Here is a 22,604-nt window from a genome sequence, read left to right as displayed (position 1 = left end):
AGCAATTGTGACCTTCTTATAAGAAGGATAATGGTCTTATTGTATACAATCTCATAAAAAAAAAAAAAAAGCGAGAGAGAGAGAAATAAGATAGGGAAGATATTACACTAGGAGAATTGGACATAGGGATAAAAATAAAATAATAAAAATTCGTGGTGAGAGGGGACTTCAACATAAATTCATGAAAATATAGACTATTATATAAATATTGAAAATATCTTCCGTTCCTAAGTAACCTTCAAAGAGAGAGAGATATGTAAAAGATAGAATGCAGACAACAATTAACTGTTATATAATTCCTATCTAAATAAAGCATAGGATGGGAAAATCTCATTAAATCATAATCCTGTATTATAAGCATTCATCAGAGGTGTGCTTGTTCTTGTCTATTTTTTTTTCCTCAGGTAAGATTAAGCCTAGATTTTTTTTATTCTTTTTTTCTTTTTTGATAATGTCATAGATGCCTTTTTAGAGTATTAAGTTTTGGAGATGTAAGGAAAGGGGTTGTGGTCACGGTGCGTCCCCACACCTAGTTACCACATCGTGGTATCCATTCTTACCACTGACACCCTCAATTAACACCTTCAAAATGTAACTCTCTAATCTATTGAAAAAATGGGTAAGGGCTTGTTTTCTCCATGGATTACCCAAAAAAATTAGTTTTGGGATGTATAACTCTTCAACTCAGAAACCAACATTAAGAAAAAAGGAAAATCAAACACACCATCGGTGAGCTTGAAAACTTAACATCCTAAAAGTGAATGTACACCGTCCAATTTTCAGACAGTGAAATATAAGTGTTAGAGCCTTGTAGAAACCTTGTAGAAATGTGAGAGTGGGTTAGAGCCTCGTAGAAGCCTTGTGGAAATGTGAGAGTGGGCTAGAGCCTTGTAGAAGCCTTGTGGAAATGTTTGGGATAGAGCCTTGTAGAAGACTTGTGGGAATGCTTCAGTAAACGAAGCTGAGATTCTCGCTCTTCTGTGAGGGCTGAAATTTACTCAAAAAGATGCATGTCAGTGATTATTTTATAGTAGAGGGTGATTCTCTTTATGTTATAAATTAGTGCTATTTCTCATCCATACCACCTTGGACTTTAAGATCATTATGAAGGCAGATCATGGATATTCTAATTGAGATAAGGATCACTTTTACACATGTTTACAAGGATGCTAATGACTTGGCAGATGAATTAGCTAAGCCTAGTATTGATGCACTGTTACTTTTTGTATTTTGATGTCTTGTTTCTTTGATATAGTTCCGTTATTTTTTATTAAAAATATCAAGTAATATTTGTCCTAAAAAAAAAAAGTGTTAGAGAACTCAAAATTCAACTTTTATATTTTTGGTATCATCAACTAGTGATTCTCAAGTAGATCCCAAAAATTCAGATTTTTTTTTTGTAAGTTGCTTTTTTTCCCAAGGGAACAAGTTGATAGTATGCTCTCTAGCAACACATAATTTCCTTGTTGATGTTAAAAAAATAAAAGAACATTTCCCAATAGGATCGGATTGATCTATTTTACTTTCAGATATAAAACAAGGTTCACAGTTCGGGATTCTCAATCTTTCTTTCCCATCTCAGTATGTCTCTAAGAATTTAATATAGGTTAGAAATTTCTATAACATTCAAAAAAAATAATAATATTAAAGGTTAGCAATTGCTAAGTTTTATTCCCAATTCCTTCCTTTTCTCTCAAAATCAATTAATAACTCTTAACTTTTTCAAACATTTGATTGACACTTTTAACATTTAATAATTTAACGAGGACTTCAAATTTCTAACTTCTCTCTAACGTTTTTAACGTTTTTGTTTTTTAGAAAATTCAACCTATTTAAGTTTTAAATAGTTAGGTTTTAGATGATGTCAGTGAGATTAGAGAGCACGATCCCTAATAATAATTCTCCTATAAAAAATAATGCTCCATGTTTTAGGCAAAAAGGGAGAGTACGGTGAATGCAATCAAAGTGAAATATATATCCATGAGCATGTTCATTGCATTAATGGTTCATTATTCAAGTGCGAGAATAGATAACCATTGGGAAGATAAGGGTTTTATCTAAATTCATCATAGTTTATCTTTCTAGATAGGTAAATCTTTTCCGTATAGGTAAACGGTGCCTATTTACTCTCAATAAAAAGAAACAATTAAACCCCCACCGTCCGATCTCAACCTTCTAAAACCCACCACCTTCCAAAAAAAAAAAAAAAGAAAAAGAAAAGAAAGAATGATACGCGGCGAGCAGTAAATAAGTAGAAGAGAGAGAAACACAAATTCTGAATATTCTTGATGCTGATGTGGCATCACTTTATTGGGACCACCCATCGGAACGTATAAAACCTTCTTCACTTTCTCTCTCCTCAATTCAACTTGACTCTCTGTCTCTCTATCTTTGAACTCATGAGAGATATCTTTCTCTCTCTAACCTTATACGAGCTATCTCTATCTTCTCTCTCTATCCCTAAACCGATCTTTGAACTCATGAGAGATATCTCTAAACTCTATCTTTCTCTCTCTAAACTCTATCTTTCTCTATCTAAACTTAAACGAGTTATCTCTATCTTCTCTCTCTCTCTGCTTTCTTGGTACCCTGCCCTTCTTTTTAAGTTGATCCTCTGCTTTCTTGGTTCCTGTTTCAGTAAACTCTCTCTCTCTCTAAAATCTTTCTCCCTCTCTTTCTCTCTCTCTGCGTTTTTTTCTTGGAGCATTGCTTGGGTGGGTGAGATGCGGATGCGCAGGGGTAATGGTGGCTGCTTTGGAATTGGAGAACACGTCGAGGTAAGCTCTCTCTTTCGCTTTCTAAGATTTTGAATAACGTTAACCATGTTTAATTCCTCTCTCTCTCTCTCTCTCTCTCTCTCTCTCTCTCTCTCTCTCTCTCTCTGAGAAAGAGTTAGTTGTCTGTGATTTTTGTAAGTTATCTGTAAATTTTTGAAAACCATGTAAGTTCTTTACATCCCAATTGAATTTTTTATATCCCTGTTGAAGCATTCTTTCTTTTACGGTTGGTTTCTCTCTCCCTGCAGAGGAGTCATTCAACTGTAAATTTTTTTGAAAACCAGGTAACTTATGTTCATTACTCTCTGTTTCAGTAAAATCTCTCTCTCTCTCTCTCTCTCTCTCTCTCTCTCTCTCTCTCTCTCTCTGCCATAACAGTGAAAATTTGAGACTTGCATCGGGGCTTGCCTGAGTTGCCCTTAAGTTCCTTTAACTTGGTGCCGTAGCGAGTCCCGAGCCAAAACTCCGGACACCGCCTGAGTTTGCAATTCTCTAAAGGAATTACTTGTTTCTTTGTTTAAATACTTGTTTATTTGTTTAAAAAATACTGGAATTGGGGGACTAGGTGTTCTGCGAGTCCCAGCCCGATACCGATTGTGTTTTATAAACATTGCTCTGCAGAATAGTTCTTTTTCTGTTCATAAACTTGGAAACCAGGAAAACCAAGTTGCATTTCTCCTTCTATCCCTCCCTATAACATATTTTCTTCTATTTCAAATTCCTGGAAAACCAGTTCTGAGTTGCACTTTTCTCCCTATGCTTAAAGTGTTGTGGTTCTGCTCTCTCTCTCTCTCTCTCTCTCTCTCTCTCTCTCTCTCTCTCTCCATTAACTCATAGTGTGGTGCAGATGACTAAGAAACGGAAGCAAGTCTCTAAGGATCAAGAAGGGTTTGAAAGGACAATGCGTGTTGCTAGGATCAATGGTTTGAGGGCTTATGGATCTTCATCTCTGCGTCGATATGACTTGGATTGTGAAGACAATTGGGTTAATGAAGAACGAGAAAAAGAACCCACCTACCGGCTGCTATCAAAAATCACAGGAATGGCTAAGAAACGGAAGCAAGTCTCTAAGGATCGAGAAGGGTTTGAAAGCACAATGCGTGTTGCTAGGATCAATGGCTTGAGGACTTATGGATATTCATCTATGCGTCGATGTGACTCTGATTGTGAAGACGATTGGGTTAATGAAGAACGAGAAAAAGAACTCACCCACCGGCTGCTATCACAAGTCACAGGAAGTTACAGCGAGAGAGATGAAGGCAATGAACTGATGGGTATCTTAGAAAAATCAGAAACTCCATGGACCCCAGAGGTTTCCTCAGAGGTTGTGCATGATGAAGTTGAACTGGGAGCTGAATATTGCCCTGAGGCCATAACTGAATATTTAAATCTCAAAAGCCAAAGGGGGAATAAAAGAGGACTCCTCCAAGAGATGATGAGGAAAGCAAAGATGCATCTCTTGGCATCTGGCTGGAAGTTGGAGGGCAGGTTGGCGACCCACCGATATTTTTCATCAAGTGGCAAGGTTTACTACTGTCTCTATCGAGCTTGTATTGGATATAAGAGAGAAGAAGAAGAACAACAAGGTTCTACTCATAGGTGTATAGAACAGACAGGCACCACCATAGATGAACCCTGTCCTATTAGCCTAAACACTCCACACAATTTTTCCTTTAACTCTGAAACCATAGTAAGAGGTACTCCAAAGCTCCCCATCTCTATTAGCAGTTCACCTAATGAAGAATTAACTTCTGGTTGTCCCACTGTGGACGTAGTTTCTGATGTTGAAATGGAAGATTTCTCATTGCCTGAAATTCCGGTGGAAGAAGAAGACTGGGTCACTGATGAAGACATAAGGCCTTCCATTTCGAAGAAATCTGGGTTAATTGAGAAGGACAAAGATTTGAAGCCAGCGTATTCTCCTGTAGCTCTAAAAGATTATCTTCTTCTATTTAAGAGTGATATCAGTGAAAGCCAGAAGATAAAGATTGGTAAATGGATGGCCCCAAAAGTAATGGAGCATCTCTTGGCTATAGGGTGGTCACTTTCTTATACCTGGAAGAAGTCAAGGTATGACAGGAGGTATAATTCGCCAAAAGGGAAGCGCTATGCTTCGCTTCACACTGCTTGCCTAGCACTAGAGAGAGAAGTCATGGGCTTGGTGCAGAACACAAGTGGCAGCAAAATGAGGGACTCATCTATCACTAAAAAGTCTATGGTTATAAGGGATACAAGAATTAGCAAAGAGAAAATAAGCAGAGCAACCCGAAAAAGCCCCATCAATAGAAAGCTCAATTTAGCAAATTCAGCCCCCCCACCATCTTCCTGGCCTCCACTGGGCACTAGTGCCAATAGAGAGGTCGATTTACAAAATTCAGTCCCCCCACAATCTTCCTTCCCTCCATTGTGCAGTAATACCAGTAGAGAGTTCGATTTAGCAAATTCAGTCCCCCCACCGCCATTGTGCAGCAATGCCAATAAAGAGCTTGATTTATCAAATTCAGTCACCCCATTATTTTCCTTGCCTCCATTATGCACTAGGGCCCCTACTAGAAAGATGCAACGACAACATCATTTGGCCAGAGCTACTGATAGACAAGGAGATAAAACTTTTAAGGTTTCCAATGTCTCTCGGAAGAATAAGAATCAATCAGGTATTTGCCGTGAGCTTCGTAACCTTCTTGGCACCCAAAAGAAACCAAGGGATGTGTCATTGAGATCTGGTAAGCCCTGTATTAGAACTGTTTTTTCATGGATGATAGATCATAATGTGATATTACCTAGGGAAAAGCTGTCTTATTATGTGGATGGAGAGGACAGTTGTGTTAAAGGAAAAGCAAGGGTAAGTAGAGAAGGGATCAAGTGTAATTGTTGCAGTGAAGTCTATGGTATTGCTGATTTTGAGGCCCATGTCAAGACCCATTCCACCCAAATTTTTGTGGAGGATGGGAGATCACTTTATGATTGCCAAAGGCAAATGCTGGATCAGAGTGTGTTGAAAGACTTAAGGCTGAAATCCTGTGAGAGAAAGAAAACATATTATAACCAGTGTGAAAGTGATGAAATATGCTCAATCTGCCTCTATGGAGGAGATCTTGTGCTATGTGACCGCTGCCCCTCCGCATATCATTTGACCTGCCTCCACCTAAAGGTATGTCTCCCCTTTCTCTTTGCTATAAGTACATTGCTGAATTTACCTTCTACAATGGCTATATTATTTAGTTTCTTAGAAATTTGATCATCAGTCTTGTTTCATATACTCTTTTGTTAAACATTGGTAAACTGTCTTGATGTTGTAATAAGAAAATGGTTTGCTGTTTGTCATCTATGAACAATGCGTGGTTAAATAGTTGTGTGTTATCTTTGTTACCTCTCCCATCAGAGCTGTTCATGCATACTTCAATCAATGGAGTGGATCATCATCATCATTATTGTCAAAGCCTTTTCCTAAGTAATTGGGGTCAATAATACGAATACTGGTCTGCCATTCTGCTCAATTAAAGTTTTGAAATTTTTTTATGTTGGCTGCTTGCCTAACATAACCTAGCTCCTTTAACCGAGCAAGGGACGGGTTAACGTAAAGTTTAAGGTCCTTACCCTTCTTAGTCCACACTATAGTTGACAAAAATTTTAAAGCGCACAGTAGTTTCCATCTAGTCAAGAGTATTTTTGGTTGAAATGTTGATCGACTTTGTTGAGCCTCATGAAGAATGTGAAAATTTTGTATTTTTCAATCAGCTTATTTCTCATGTTCGATACATATGAATCTGTAAAAAATAAAACCCATTGTAAAGTCATTAAACTCAGATTTCATTTTCATATGGATGCTCCACTTCTCTGTCTTCGTGGTCGAGGAACTTTAGAAGTCTTTGCATTTTGTGGCCCCTAGAGCTATTGCCCCAAGCCAGGGACACCTTTATCATTAAAACTTATAAATTTCAGAATTCTGCATGAAGTTCTCATTGCTAAAACATATGACTGTCGTTTGCAATTATTTCAAGATAATTTGGGAGCATAGTAGCATATTTAATTTGGGAGCATAGTAGCATAGATTATTAATGGGTAACTAGTTAAAAAGGTGACTTGATGGTTCTGTACCACACTTTCAGCTAAATATTATTGATTATGCTGATATAAACAGTTGAAGCCAGAGCACTTGACTGGGTTATGCTAAAAAACAGTTGAATGATTCTTTCAAATTCAACAACATATCCATAATTTCGTGCAACGTCAATGGACTATATTTAATTATCATGGCCTAATATGAGGGATTTATATCTGACTAATGATTATTTAGTGTGATTTCAAATCTATTCCTTAGTTTCTAATGTAAGATCACCGAATCTAAAGAACACTTCCAGATCTTAAGGGAGTGCATAGATGTTAAAGTTGAAGAGACATGTTCACCAAAGTTGCCTATGCATATGATGACAGGTTCTAATATTTTAAAATGAAATGGCTACTATTGTAGTACTCTGACTTGGACCAATACATCACAATATAGGATATTCAAATTGGTGAAAGAAACTACTTCAAAGAGTCATTATCTTCTATATATTTATGATAAGTGGCAGCAAGGGGAGCACAAATAATTATTACCTCTGTCTATTATGCAATTGAAGTATGTATGTATACATAGCTACTGCAGTATGTATATAAGCTCTCTTCAGAGATTTGTTCACTACAGAGAAGTTGCAGCAAATCTCACAAATCATTCCCTTTCTTCAAGCATATTTTGTGGTACTTGCCTCAGATATGAGATCTTTCAGTGATCAGGTGTTAGCATCTAGAGCATCTTCCTAGTAGTTCTTTGTTCCTCGTAGCACCATAGTGCATTACTAGTCTCTACGTAGTATAAATTCCAAAAAGATGGTCTTTTGCAGATGGGAACTTTTCATCCATCAAATTATCTTTTGCTTATCTATGTAATTCTTGTTCCCAAGAATATAACAATCTAACTTTTATTTAGTCAACTTCTTAATAATATCTTTATTTCTCATGATCATAGTAGCCATCCAATTCCTTGAATACTCCTTAGGATCTTTCTTCCTCAGCGACTCAGAGATTAATCCGCATTCGCTTAGTCAATAATTGGCTAATCACCATCCCACGAAAGCCCCCCAGCAATTCCATGACAGTTCTTTGACATTCCATCATTGAGAGTTACCCCCTCAAACATGTTCCCATGAAAATAGCTTAAAGAACCTATTCCAAATACATAAATTTCAACTTATTATTTTTACACGCTGATCACAAGACAATAAAGACAACTGTTTTCATGGTGAACTTCCAATTAAGTCTCAAACCTCCCTTTCATGTAAAACTACAACCCACACGAGAGAGAAAAGCCTGGTCAGATAGGATATAGAAATATATTAAGGATAAACTCAAATCTAGAGGTGCTTCATAAACTATCATGGATAGTTTTGGGGCTAAACCCAAATTCTCCCAACAGTAACAATTAGAAATGCTTAATTTGCGGACAATCACTCCAATTAGCAGTGAAATATATTGATTTTTGCTTCCTATTAGCAATGATGCATAATAATGAACTCTCTCAGTGTCTTTTGGTTGAATATCGATCTTTCAAAATTTTCTCTTTTTGACTTTAAAAATCCTATTGTTGTTCTGATCACAGTATTTTGGACATGTTTGATTGATTATATACAAAACTTGATGAGATGATCCCACATTTCTTGTACTGTTTTAACAAGTTTCATGCAGCGGGTAAGCTGGTTTCAGACATAACTTTGTATTGACAAATTCCTAAATTCAGGGCAACAGAATTAGTAAAATGCGATATATTAGTTTGCTTATTATCAATGAAATATGCTGATTCACCCATCTTTCTCCGTCTTTTCATTGAATAGCTATGATGTAAAATCTCCTCACCCTAACTTTAAGGGTACCCATTGTTGTCTTGCTTGCATTGTTTGGACATGTTTAAGTGATTGTACATAAAGAGATGATCCAACTTGCTTGGATCTGTTTTATCATGTTCAAATAGCAGGGTATGTGCTTTGTATGCACATGGAGATCATTGAATTATATAAATTACTAGCTAGTATGATATTTAATTAAATTTGTGTCCTTATAATTTCTGGCAATTTATGAATTGCTCCAAGGAAGGTGACCACTGGCCATATTGCATAATTTGTGCCATTTAGTTTACTTCTTGTAGCCAAGACATCAGTTTGTTCTTAAAACAGTAATTTGGCTAGTAAATCCATGTAATTTTCTTTCAGGATTACTGCAGAACCTACAATGATAATCAGTTTGTTGTTGTCATCCATCCTAGAAAAGCTTAGGGACAAGAACATTTTTGCACGCTATACTCTAGAACCATATGACAAGAACATATTAGGGACATGAATGCTTTGTAAATTATACTAGATCCATATGACGAGATCAGTGTTGTCATAAGAATCATCGTCCTCTGTCCAATGGCCCGGATGGTGATGGAGTGAGCATGGGATCTGCTAAACATGATTGGATGGTGGTGACTCTTAGGATTTTAATATCTTATGTGATCATATAAGTCATAATAGATTTCCCCATAATTTTGAGCCAAGTGCAGTGCTGGTGGTGGCTCCTTGGTGAGGTCAGAGGATTCAAATTCATGTCATCATGGCCAAGATCATGGCTGTTTTGGGCATTAGGAACAATATAATGAAATGTTATTCCATGCACAGATGGATGGTAAACCATAGGGTCATCCACTGTCTGTTCCCCATAAGGACAGTGAGCATTAACTTTAGCTCTCGGTTAAAAATACAGTACTTAATCTTCACCATTCCTTAACAGGATGTATGGAAGATGTCACCACTGGTGATTAATGTACTTCCCCATATGCAATGTCTTCTTTTGCAACTGATGTAGATTTCTGTTCACATTCCTGTTTCAAGCACGCTTTATATTCTTTCCGGCAATCGAATGTGAATGTTTGTGTGTGTGTTCGTGTATGAGAAGATGGCCTTTATTATTCTTACTGCATGACATGTATTTCTATTACTACCAAATTTGTCCTTTTAATTCTTAATGTTTTTTCATTTTTATCTTTTTGTCTATCTAGTAACTTAAATAAATACAAAGTTTAAATTTTAGGTAGCTCCATGATTTAGGAAAAATATTGGACATTTTTTTTTTATGAACGTTAAAAGTGTTTTAGATCCTAGGAAATCAAAATTATCTACCTCATGTTGAGATATTCTAAGAGAGGTGGATATTGGAGATCCTAAGGAATGGTTAAAGGTACTCTTGGATAAAGCTTGAAAAACTTTTAAACCTCTTCAATTGAAATTAGGTTCAAACTCTCTCTCTCTCTCTCTCTCTCACACACACACACGCACACACACACAGGGGTGCTAACGGGCTGGGCCTGCCTGTGGGCTTTCGTATCAGGCCCAAATCAGGCTGTGTTCTTATCGGGCTTTTGTACGCCCAATGTATTTTCGGGGCTAGCCCAGTCCAAAATTTTTCATGACCGTTTAAAATGAAATTTGGCTTGCCCTTATAAAGGCCCAGCCCAGCCCCATTTTTCAGGTTTGTTGTAAGCAAGATTTTGGGCCTGAGACACTTAATTTTTGGGCCCAAGCCTACCTTACATGATTTTGGGTCGGGTTGGGGCCTGTTCCAATGCGGGCCGGCTCGTTCCTGCACACACTACCAAATCAAGCGTATAGTTCTGGAAACCTCTCTCAAATATTTAACCTAAGTCTCCTTGCCACTATCAAATTAGACACAACTTAAACCCGAATAATTTTGGTGGGCACAATTTTCAGGTTTTGAAATTAGACAGTCCAAATAACTTGTTATAAGATGCACTATTTTTAAGACTTTTTTTTTTTTTTTTAATATACATAAATCTTATAGTCGAGATGATCAATTGGAGGATTTTTCAACATTGGAATATATTCTCTCTTCTAGAGAAGTTTTGGGGTGCTACTTACTTCAGTATATAAGGTTGGCACCGTACATAAACTTTCTCCTTTTTATTTGTCTATTTTTAAAATAATTAAAAAATTTAGTTAATTTTTGTTTGATATTTTGATATGCTTTATGGATAGTTGGATATATATTTTGTCTATTTTTAAAATACTTAAAAATTTTACTTAATTTTTGTTTGATATTTTGATATGTTTTATGGATAGTTTGATATATAATAAAATGTGTATTTCCTTCATTCTTCGGTATTACAAGTTGGAGTGTTTTCCTTGGTTGCAAACTAGCACAATCAAAGCATCGATGAATCAAGGTATTATAGGTGATGTTTAACTACTGGCTGAGTTACTCAAGCTATTAGATTGGTTAAAGTTCACTGTTTTTCTTTGTAGTTGAAGGGAGAACACCAGGGTCATGCACTTGTCTAAGACTTCTCCTGAGAAGCCTTCTCCTCCTCCTTGTTCTTCTCCACTTTCTCCCTCTAATGTTTCTCAATCTTCTGCATCTTTAGTAAGGGATATGCCGCTAAAGTCCATGGGTTGAGTGGGTCTAATCAATGGAGATTCATGCTTTTCTCTGTGCTGGTTGAGAGATAAATATTTACTTTAAACAGGGGATAGAAATTTATTGTGAAGTATCCAATGTCTTGGTTAAATTTAAAATAGCTTTTCCCTTGAAAAACCTCCTGAGGTGCAATGGTTGTTTGCAATATCGATGACTATATTAAGTGGCACTTATGTTTGAATTTCTTTGCCAATAGCTTATTGAACAGAATAATGGTAGAAGGAATGTTCTATACAAGTCAAACAAGTTTCTAAGTTGCATTGGTTGCTTGTTAATCATTGTAACTGATCTGAAATGTATTTTTGCTGTAGGATTTTCCTGAAGGAGATTGGTTCTGCCCATCATGTTGTTGTGCCATATGCAGCGGAGGGGGTGAAAGCAATGCTGACAGTGATCAGTTCACTGAAAAGACATTTCTTTATTGCGAGCAATGCGAGCGTAATTGTGAGTTTTCTTTCTATGTCAAAAGATATTTCCTTTCGTCTTTTGCTTTTCAGCTAAATGCTTAAAGTGGTATTTTATCTGTTTATTTTCAGATCATGTGGGTTGCTGCAATGAAAGAGGGCCCATGGTGCTGAAAAGCAATCCAGTAGGGGATTGGTTTTGTAGCAAGAAGTGCTCAAATGTATGTTAATCTTTTTCACCTCTTAATTTATTTTATTGGTTAAGTAATATTTAGTGGCATGGGGATAGATTTATCTATGGTTATCTTGTTGTGACATTATAGTATTTAGAAAATATTTTGGCTCTTGCTTATCTAACTCTACGTTTTGATGGCCTTGATACATAGTCATAAACATGTATATGCTTAAAAATCTTTTTGGTAGACTGCCTGATTGAATGCTTAAGAATATTAAGAATGCTTAAGAATATTAAAATTGGCATGCCTGATTACCAAATTTAGAACAACAATAATTGTCTTTCATAAAGATAAATCTAGGTTCAGTCCCTTGTTTATCCTCATCCAACACTTTGAAGAATCAAATATCAAGAATGACAGTATAATATCCACCTGTCAAAGAGAGGTTGAAGGCCTTAATACCCAAGAGAAAAGGATAACATATGCGTGTTTGACACCACCATTGTGGTCTTGATGTCCACGTCTAACACTGAAAGCTCAATCAATCTCCTCATTATTCTATTGAACCTCTATCTGGCATCAGGAACTGACCACTTTATCCAATTTGGGAGGAGTAATAATTAAACAGTGTTTTCTTCTTTTTTTTTTTTTTTTTAAATCTCTCTTTCTTCCACCTCAGCTGAGTTTTCCATTTCCTATTTTATTTTTTGTACAAGTTGATGATTCTATGGAGCTAGTAAAACACATAAATTGATAGAAAATGTAAAGAAAGCCAAGACATGGAGAACACCCCACACTTTCCCTTGCCATTACATGATAAAAGGAGCATGATTAGAAGGACATTGACTGGTTACTGCTTGCTTAAGAGACTCTCCCACAAATTTAGTCCGCTCTATAAGGACCAAGGACCAATAACTCCTTTTGTTGCCGATTGGATCCAATTTAGGTGGTCATTTTCTATGATGAGAAGACACGAGTGTCTATAAATTTTTTCCTTTCCACCAAGGCACATCTTCCGTACTTCCAGTTTAGCCCTTTCGACCTTAGCTCAAGGTACTGAATCATTTTATTCTTTCCAACTTAACATGTTTTCTTTTATTCAAGTGGAGGCCTTGGCATGCTAACCAACAGTGTTCACCTTTTAAGACATGGTATCCTCTCTTTTTGCCTTGCCAACCTTTTGAAAACATAGAATATCTCCTCCAATATCTACCCTCATCTGACATATATCATTTGTTCGCAAAAGGTCTTGACCTACCTCACTTATTCTACCCCAGTTTCTATTGACTGCACCAATAGATACTAGTTTTTGTCATTCATTAAGGTTAGAACTGCCTCTCTTTTCATCTTTTGAGGAGGGAAAAAATATCTCTTTTCTAATATAAAAAAATATATAAATATAAGTACTTTTCTAAGTGAATCATCATTTCTTGTTGTTCCTCTTTATCTTTTTCTAGCTTGCTTGTTCTTTATTAATTTAACTTTTCCCAATGTCTATCCTCCTATCTCATGCTACATGTATTAAGGGCGATATTGCTAAATGGCAGGACTCAATCAATGTCAAGCCACCTTAGGGCGGGTGCACCTTCACAAATTCAGTTGCCTAGCTCATTAGGTCTTATGCTAGTTGATCCAATAGCTGGTACTGACTTTTTCATTGAACTAGTGGGCTGGTATACTGCAACATTTTCATCACCGCTCTTGTAATGTGGATTGCATATGGTCTAGTCCATGCTTTTAAAAGGCACAAGTATCTTTAGGCTTTCATTCTTTGCATCCAGAATCTGTTTGAAGTGTCAATACAAGGAACCATAGAGATGTGTAGGGCTAGCTAAAACAGTTATTGAGACAATTTCGTTCTAGTAGGGTGAAAGGAATTCATAGAATCTTACTAGATAGAATCTTCTTATGTCAGAACAACATGCATTACCTTTCTTAAGTATAAGTTGGAATTTATTTCTGCCTTTATCTACAAGTTTTTGAGTGTTTATGATTTACTTTTATTTAAATTACATTGTTTGAAATTGTTCACTGAAATGTAATCAATTGTATGTAATTATGGTATTTTCTAATGCTTCTTGCTTTTATTGTTTGTAGATTTATACATGCCTAAATGGCCTTCTAGGCAAACGAATTCCAACAAAGCATTCAGGCATAACTTGGACACTTCTCAGAGCTAGGAGAAATTACAGTAACTGCAATAACTCGGATATTGAGGAGATGACAGGGTATCATTGCAAACTTTGTGTTGCATATGATATCTTACATGAGTGTTTCGTTCCGATGATTGAACCCTGGACAAACAGAGATATTGTTGTGGACCTCCTCTCTAATAACAGGTAGCCTTTTTTCTGTTGAATGATACCATGAAGTTTTTAGTTATAAGTAAATCATTTCATTCACTGTGAGTGCAATCTTGCATAATTTTTCTGATATGATTGATTGTTGCTTGGGATACTTGTATGTTTTGCTTCTAGAAAAGGTTTTCAGATGTAAACTTTTCTTGCCTAACATAGTCTATGATAAAATAAGGTAGTTTTAGAGCCCAAAAAGTGATAACCAAGAGGGTTGAAAAAGGATCAAATTACATCGAGGTGAAACCTTGCCTAACTTGCACTGGGTAGGAGCTATTATGTAGAATATTATTTTATATAGGGATTATATAATATGAAACCATTTATCTTTGATACAAGGAGGTCACAAATGCTATTTGCTATTGGATGTCAAATTGGATGGCTTGGTTTGCGACACAAAATGCGAGAAATGTTTTTGAACTTTGAGTTCAGTCAATGACACACTCACAACCACCTGATTTGAAATTTGACAGACAAGAGTGATTGCAACCTCCTTGTATTGGAAGTGAATAGTCCCTTTGTATACTTTTCCTTTTATATGTGCCAAGTTGATTATCTCTATTCACATTACTGAGATTTGTATAGATAAATTACTTGATGAAATCTACATTATATAATTGCATGAGATCCTTGATGATAACATCGTGAAACCCAATTCGTGAAATAAATAGCTATATGATTTGCCTATTAGAGAGTTTTTTTAGATTTCTGTATATACTTACGGTTAAAGGTATTTTTGACATTTAAAACGAGTGCATGACCTTTTTTATCTTTTATACTTGTTTATCTTTTTCTTTAAGGGAGATATTGCTTTCTATCTTAATTTTGCTCCCTTACTGTTCCGACTTAACTTAGAGTATCAACCTTGGGCAACTTTGCGCTTCCCTTTGAATCAGTGCTTGAAACCCTAACCCTTGAAACCATTATCTCTATACACTAGGCATCTATTGTGATATCCCTTGCATATGTTGAGTTTGTGACCAGTTGCTCTTTGCATACACCAGGAACAAAAAAAAAAAAAGCAGTAATAGGATAGGGTATAATTTGTACTTAGGTTACATAATCAGCATAAGGAATTATTTCCATGATATCATGTGGAGGAAACAAGTGCAAGGGTTGATTTGCTTGGTACATCTCACTTATGTGAGTGGATTAATGTTGTGTACATGCCAAGTGATGTCATGTCTCTTGTGATGAGATTACAAGGGTTTTTTAGCTTTACCAGCAGGATTGCTGGGTCCAGAATTATGGTTATGTTCATCTTTATAGAGATAGCAACAATATATGGCTTATAATCTAGCATTAGTCTCGAGTTATATTTCTATTTTCTAGGAGTATAATATCTGATATTTTTTGGTTTTGGGTTTATCCAAAAGGAAATATCAACCCATTTTAGTAGCCATGGATTTAGATTATGGCTGACCTGAATGCAATTGTTTCTTTAAGTCTTAGCGGGAATATTTTAGTGAATGGCTGACCTGAATGTGATTCAATTGGTTCTCTAAGTCCCAGCGGGACTATTTTAGTGATAACTAGCTTTGCATGCATAGGAGATGGCAAGACCTCAAATGGCTATTATTCAAGAAGGAATCATGATTGAGGGGCATTAATGAAGTGTAATGTATTAGTCGAAAAAAGTACTGATGGGCTAAGGTCTTCTGATGGTGTCCTAGTTGAGTAAGGTAGCCCTTACTCTAATAGTTTCTAGTATGTTTCAAGATCTCTACATAATATTTTAGAGTGGAAAACCAAAAACTAGCGTAAAAGTTATAGTTTTAATGCAGCAATATCCATGATGTGCATGGGTGCCCAATGCTGGTACAGTAGAGCTAGTCCATTGGGTGATTTTGATATCAGAAAGAAGAATGCACTTAATGAATCTACTTGAGTTACACTAGTTTGTTTCAAGTTTGGAGATCTTATCCCAATAGATGAAGAATTACAAACACATGTCTGCATTTGGTTGTTAGGTGTGTTCATATTTCATGGTGAAATGAAATATCTAACAATTTTAAAATATAAAATGTATGCGCTGATCTCAGGGAGTCCTAGAAACTACTCTTAGTTGACCACATTTAGAGACTCCAGCATGACTCACAACATTGATAGTGAGATTTGACCATATTCACCTATTTTGATCCATTTCTTGCCAAAATGATGCACATTTTGATTAAAATATAGACCTCAATTTCATTCACTTGATGTGAACAAGTTGTAGCTGTGTATTTTATTGTGCTAGTTATTTTCAAGGATTAGATGTAAAATTTCTTGTATTTGAGCAATATTTTACGACTTCATACCCTTCTTACAGTTATTTCTAAAAACTAAAAGCTTATCATTGATTTCAATGAATTTTGTGTATGCAGATGTAAATTGAAAAGATTGGACCTTGGGGGTTTCTACACCGTTATACTTGAAAATGAGTATGATGAGATGATATCAGTAGCTACAATTAGGTGAGCTTCATCTCTTTTCCTTTTTATATTTTTCCAAAGAAAATATACAGGTCCAAGTAATATTTGAGTCTGCAGCCATGCTTATTTTTCTATTAAGGCTATTTGTTTATTGACAAATCTCCATTGCAGGGTCCATGGAGGGAAGATAGCAGAGCTTCCCTTAGTTGGAACTTCTATTAAGTTTCGGAGACAGGGGATGTGCCATCTTCTCATTGATGGTCTTGCGAAGGTATTCATAATTTAATTTGAGCTTTTGCTTTACTACATGTGCTTAGAACATATTTATATGTTGGTATATTGTTGGATCATTTTTCTAACATATTTTCCATGTCTTTTTTGTTAGCTTCTGGCCAGCATGGGTGTCGAGAGATTGCTGCTTCCAGCGGCACATCAAGTGAAGAAATATTGGGAAAGTAAATTCGGATTTGAAGTGGTGGAAGAATCTGAAAAGATGAAATTAATCGAGTATATATTTTTAGATTTTCAGGAAACTACACTACTTTGCAAGAGTTTGAAATGATAAATTCAGTTGAAATGAAAAACGTCTCATTATTATTGTGAATAGATGCCATTTTTATTGCTGTTATAGATGGCTTTCATTGGTTCTACTTTTAAAAAAAATTACTATGGGAAGAAAGAGAGCTAATATGGTATCTAGTGGTATCAGTGTGGTCAACCATTTTTTGAAATAGGGAGCTAAGATGGTATCTAGTAGTATCAGTATCTGCATTGTCGTTGGATAGTGTCCATGATATACATTTGAAATGGATGATAAATTTGAAGAAGGGAAAAAATAGGCAACTAGCCCACTGATCTTCTGGCATGTTTTACTGATGAAGTTTCTATAAGATTTCTGTGATGAAAACAAAATAAAGCCTCACCTCAAATCCTTAGCTGGAAAGAAACTTTACAAATCTTGTGGATTTATTAACACTTTCTTTTAGGGACGGTCGAGATAATTAGTTGCAATATATACTGTTGTTTAGAGCTTTAAATCCTAATTTTCTTTCACAAACATAATGTTCAAGCCGAGATGATCGATATAAAGTTTTTTCAATGCTAATTGTAATTTTCAATGAGTTATGAGGTGAGGCTTTACTTATTTTGATAGGGCCGCAGCCCTATCAAACCATTTTTCCTTTTTAAAACAACTTCTCTTAGGTTCTCTGCAAATAGACATGTAGCTCCTCCCCTTTGTTCTCTCTCAATAAGCCTACATATGCCATTTCTTCTACCGACAATCTATTGTCACTTCTATGCAAATAGACACGTAGCTCCTCCCCTTCAATCTCTCTCTCTCACAACAAACCCGCAACATGCCGAACCTAAGATCATGTATGCTTGATAATGGGGTTGGGGTCGTGGTGGTAGTATCACTTGTGCCCCAACTAAGGTTTAAGCTTTCATTCTCACCTAACACATTAAAAAACCACTAACGATTTCAAAAAAGGGTAGGGGATGGTCATCCCCACTTAATTACCTAAAAAAACATAAAAAAAAGACCCTGTATGCTTTCATTAATGGGCTTTAGTCAAGGACTTGGGGATGAATTCATGTCCACGTCATCTAAACCTCTTTAAAAGATATCATAAAATCAAGCCTCCCCTGCTTTCATTAATGGGCTTTAGTCAGGGACTTAGGGATGAATTCATATCCACGTCATCTAAACCTCTTTAAAAGATATCATAAAATCAAGCCTCCCCAAAGCCACCAGCCGATAGCTTACCCAACTTGCAAGAATGTTTAGCTTAACGTTGATGCAAGCTCTCAAGAGATTCAAGTCATGTGCAATGGTAGGGGTGGAAATCGACCTAGCCCTGACCAGGGATCCGATGACCAAACCTGACTTAGGTCTAGGTATGGGTCCAAAAATTAGACCCAACGGGTTTGGTATGGGTCCAAATATTAAACCCGAACATTATTCGAACTGGACCTTAGGGTTGAGAATTTTTCAGATCGGGTCTAGATCCATCTTGATCCGGATTTGGATCTGAAACTATAGATAGGATCCAAATCCAAATCTGGATCCGAATCAATTCATATTTTGTATGTTATAAAGTTAAAATATAACTATAAAAGTTAAAATACTTATATTATATATTAATTACTAAATATATATAAAAAAAAACTAACAAACACTTGGTAGCTATAATGAAGTAATATAGGTTGAATTCCAGCCGTCTGCTCTCCATCAGGCAGTTCAAATTACATATCACTATCAGAATTTTAATTTTTTTTAGAAATTGGATCATGATGAAATTTTGGGCATGTATACTAAAAAAATAGAGCATAAAAGAGAAAATAAAAAAAAATATTTTCAAAAATATAAGATGACCAAAATATCCCTGAAAAATGATGCGAGTAATTTGACCATTTTAAATTCTTTAAAATATGTTTTTTATATTTTTGTATGGTGTAAATAATGTCAAGTATATACACTGAAAATTGTATCTCAATTTGGGTTGTAAAAATAATAAATAAATAAATAAAATTCAAATGGTAAAATGTAATTTGAACCACTCGATAAAGATTTGACAACTGGGATTCCACCTATACTACTATTCATTATAGCAAATTTTGAATCCAGATTTTCGGTTTTCAGATCTGGATGTGGTAAATTCTTAACCTACTTTTACACACAAAACTAAAAAAGATCAATAAGCATCTCTCTCATATTAGGGTTTATCTATTGATCTCTTTTACAAGCTCCTAAAAAGTGGCCCATCTCCATCTTTTTCTAACAAATAGATAAGAGGAAATCTCTACAAACTCAATACATTAGGCTTCCCGGATAAATGACTTGTTCAACAAGTCATTAATTTGAAAGAATAACCTTGGGGAATTTTCATTGCCCCTCCCAACATGGGACAACTACCCATGAAACTATCGTTGCAAAGCATATACGATTATTTTGTTAATGGGATTATATGCAATGAGACCATTTACTTTTGATACAAGGTGGTCACGATTACTTATACTCATCCAATGTGAAATTTGATAGCTTAGGTGTCTCACAAAGTTTAAGAAAATTTCTTGTGAAGTTTGAGTTTGGTCAATAGAATAATGCAGCCAACCAATTCCACATCCAATAGTCAAGATTAATTGTGACCACCTTATACCAAAAAGTCTCATTCCATACTTGTCCTTTTCCTTTGTTAATTGACATTGTAGTTATTATATTTTGGCCCAACAATATGTACATGCATATCGCATGAGTTGGGAATCATGAATTCATGGTGTCTGAAATAGTATCATATACCAACTATTACTATCTATGAAGTATGTTTGTATACGAAATAACCAAATGAGTCCATCGATTTGTATCTAAATTAAGGCATTGGAGGAGATTGAATGATGGTAATTATCCTGGTTTTACTATGAAGCGCATTCGCCTCACTTTGCTAGTTAGCTAAACTTTACTATTTCACTAATGCATAATTAATTGTTATCTATAAATTACAGCACTCTTATTGTGCATTAGAGTTTTAGATCATTTTACTTAGATGCATTATATCCTTAGTAAAATATTCAAAATAGTATAACAAATATGTATTATAATTTATTATGTATTATGTCTCTTTTATTAGTTTTTGGCGGATGGGGTGTTGAGAGGTTGCTATTGCTACTGCCGGTGGTCAATAAATTTTATACTAACGGTGGCTTTACTAAATGTGTTTAGAACGTATTTATTGGTTGATATGTATTTGGCTAACCTATTTTCCATTTCTTTTTCTTAGCTTTTCACCGGCATTGGCATGCTGAGATATTTTTGGATTGTTTTGCTAGCATATTTTTTATTTTTTTGTTAGCTTATGGCCTAATATATTTTTTATTTGTTTGGTTAGCTTGTCGCCTAATATATTTTTTATTTGTTTTATTAGTTTTTTGCGAGCATTGGTATTATAATACCTGTCAGAAGGTCATTGGAAAGGTTGCAGCTGGTTGCTACTATCTGTTACAAAACTTTGATAAAGATGACTTGCTACCTGTTACAAAACATCCCTATCCTCATCTTTCTTTTATCTCCCTTCTCCCTCTCTTTATATTTGCTAATAAATGAACCCCTATCCCCATCTTGCTTTTATCTCCCTCCTTCTTCTCTTTATATTTTCATTTAATCCTCTCATCCTTTATATACGCTATTAAATGCAATGTATCCCAAATACATGGGATAATTCACATTTTAATTAAAATAAAAATAGAGAGAAAGTGTATGGGGATTTGGTACGTATGTGATAATAAAAAGAATGTCTTATGTAATGTGAAATTTACCGAGCATCTTTAATATTTCCTAAAATCAATCGCAAAAAATATAATAATAAAAAAATTACAAAAATAAGAATAGTAATAAAAATGTTGAGTTTCGATTCCTCAAACTTGATTTTTTATTTTAATGAACCGTCTAGATTGGAACATGAAGATGATTCATGACCAGTATTTTGAAATACCGCTGCATTGCCGCATATGCAGCCGTATCATGCGCTATGTGCTGTTCTAATTTGTTTTATATTAAGCTCGTGAGTTTTACTCACACCCTTTGAGAGCTTTGAGATATATCAAATCGCATTTCACATGGGCGAAGTGCAAACGGTTTGGTCTTTGGGATCACGTCCTATTAAGAATCAACTGTGTGATGACAAATGCGGGTGAGTGTTCAGTTGGTAACGTTATCCATGTTTTGGGTGGGATGTTATAAATTAAATTAGGATTACTAAAATTGTATTTAATCAAATTGGCCTTTCTTCATTCCGGTCTTAAAACTCAGGCAAGTTCACTCGGATTCGGAAAATTATCTCGGCATCAGCAAGCTACCCATCGGAGTTCCCATGTATGTCAAAGGAGTACTATACAAATTTCCCTAGTGTAGAACTGGGGCTCAGTCGACCGAGTTATATAGTACTCGGGATGGCCTGAGTATTATATGTTGTTAATGAAAATAAAAGGGGTAGAATTCTGCGCACATTTTCATCACAATCAATCCCTATATGTATCTTTGTGTTCTTGAACCATCCGTAGACTAGTTGTTCCTTCAAAAAAAAAGCAAAACAAGACAAAAAAACAAAAAACAAAAAAAAGGGGGGATTTTCGAGATTGATCATCATCATCGAAGCTTTGTTTAGGCTGTACTTTGGGCTTTCGGGTATTAAAATAAGGAGCTATTTTGGGCCGGGCTGGGCTATAAAGAGAGGCCCAAACCAGTTCCAAAAGCCCAAAATGTATTTAGATTTTAAGCCCCAAAACATTTTTGTTATGGACTTTGGTAAAGAAACCCTTTCACCCGAAACACTATTTTTCTCTTTCTGCAATGCCGGTTCAGAAGCCCTGGAACTCCCATCACCCAAAAACCTAGGTTCAACTACCTAAGACCCCGATTATGAAGCCCTAAAAAGCAACTACCTAAGACCTCAATTCCGAAGTGCTATTTCGATCCTCCACAGCCCTAAAATAAAAAATAAAAAATAAAAAAACGTTTGAAAAAATAAAAAACATATATGAAAAGTAACCGACTTAAAACATCTTTAAAAGGTTAAAACATCGTTAAAAAAGTAGAAAAAACGTGGACTCAAAAAAGGAAAATTGTTTCATGCGGGCTGGACCGTATTTCTATAATATGCAATCTAGAGATATAAAGCATCCATCTTAAAGATGGATACAAATAGGTGGTCCATCTAAAAACAATTGTAACTAACCGTCCAAATGTTTTCTTAATATAATTATTATTTTTAGTTTTTTTTATTTTTTTCATATTAATGATCTCCATGTTAAAGATTATATATTCTAAAAAAATTAAGATCAAATTATATTTAAAAAATATATTCATTGCCAAGCCCATGTTTCTACAATATGCAGGCTGGCCAGTAGAAACTGTCCCCCAAAAAAACCCAATTTACAGTCTAGGATAAAAAAATAAAATAAAGGATGGCAAAAAAAC

The 22,604-nt window shown here is 35.4% G+C and overlaps 1 protein-coding gene across 1 annotated transcript; it reads left to right on the top strand.

Annotated features, from left to right (window-relative positions):
* The first annotated feature begins 2,408 nt into the window (after nucleotides 1-2,408).
* LOC148781082 (uncharacterized) lies at nucleotides 2,409-17,214 on the top strand. Its single transcript, XM_088873617.1, has 8 exons — nucleotides 2,409-2,777; nucleotides 3,625-5,928; nucleotides 11,594-11,726; nucleotides 11,819-11,907; nucleotides 13,960-14,201; nucleotides 16,583-16,672; nucleotides 16,802-16,901; nucleotides 17,016-17,214. Exons 1-8 carry the CDS (start codon nucleotides 2,481-2,483, stop codon nucleotides 17,190-17,192), a joined length of 3,432 nt encoding a protein of 1,143 aa, XP_088729743.1. The 5' UTR covers nucleotides 2,409-2,480; the 3' UTR covers nucleotides 17,193-17,214.
* Nucleotides 17,215-22,604: the final 5,390 nt, after the last annotated feature.

The sequence above is a fragment of the Amborella trichopoda genome, chromosome 8 (genome assembly GCF_054954075.1).
Source record: "Amborella trichopoda isolate Santa Cruz 75 chromosome 8, AtrichopodaSantaCruz75HAP2 v2.0, whole genome shotgun sequence".
NCBI lineage: Eukaryota > Viridiplantae > Streptophyta > Magnoliopsida > Amborellales > Amborellaceae > Amborella > Amborella trichopoda.
This window is presented reverse-complemented; position numbering and strand designations above follow the sequence as displayed.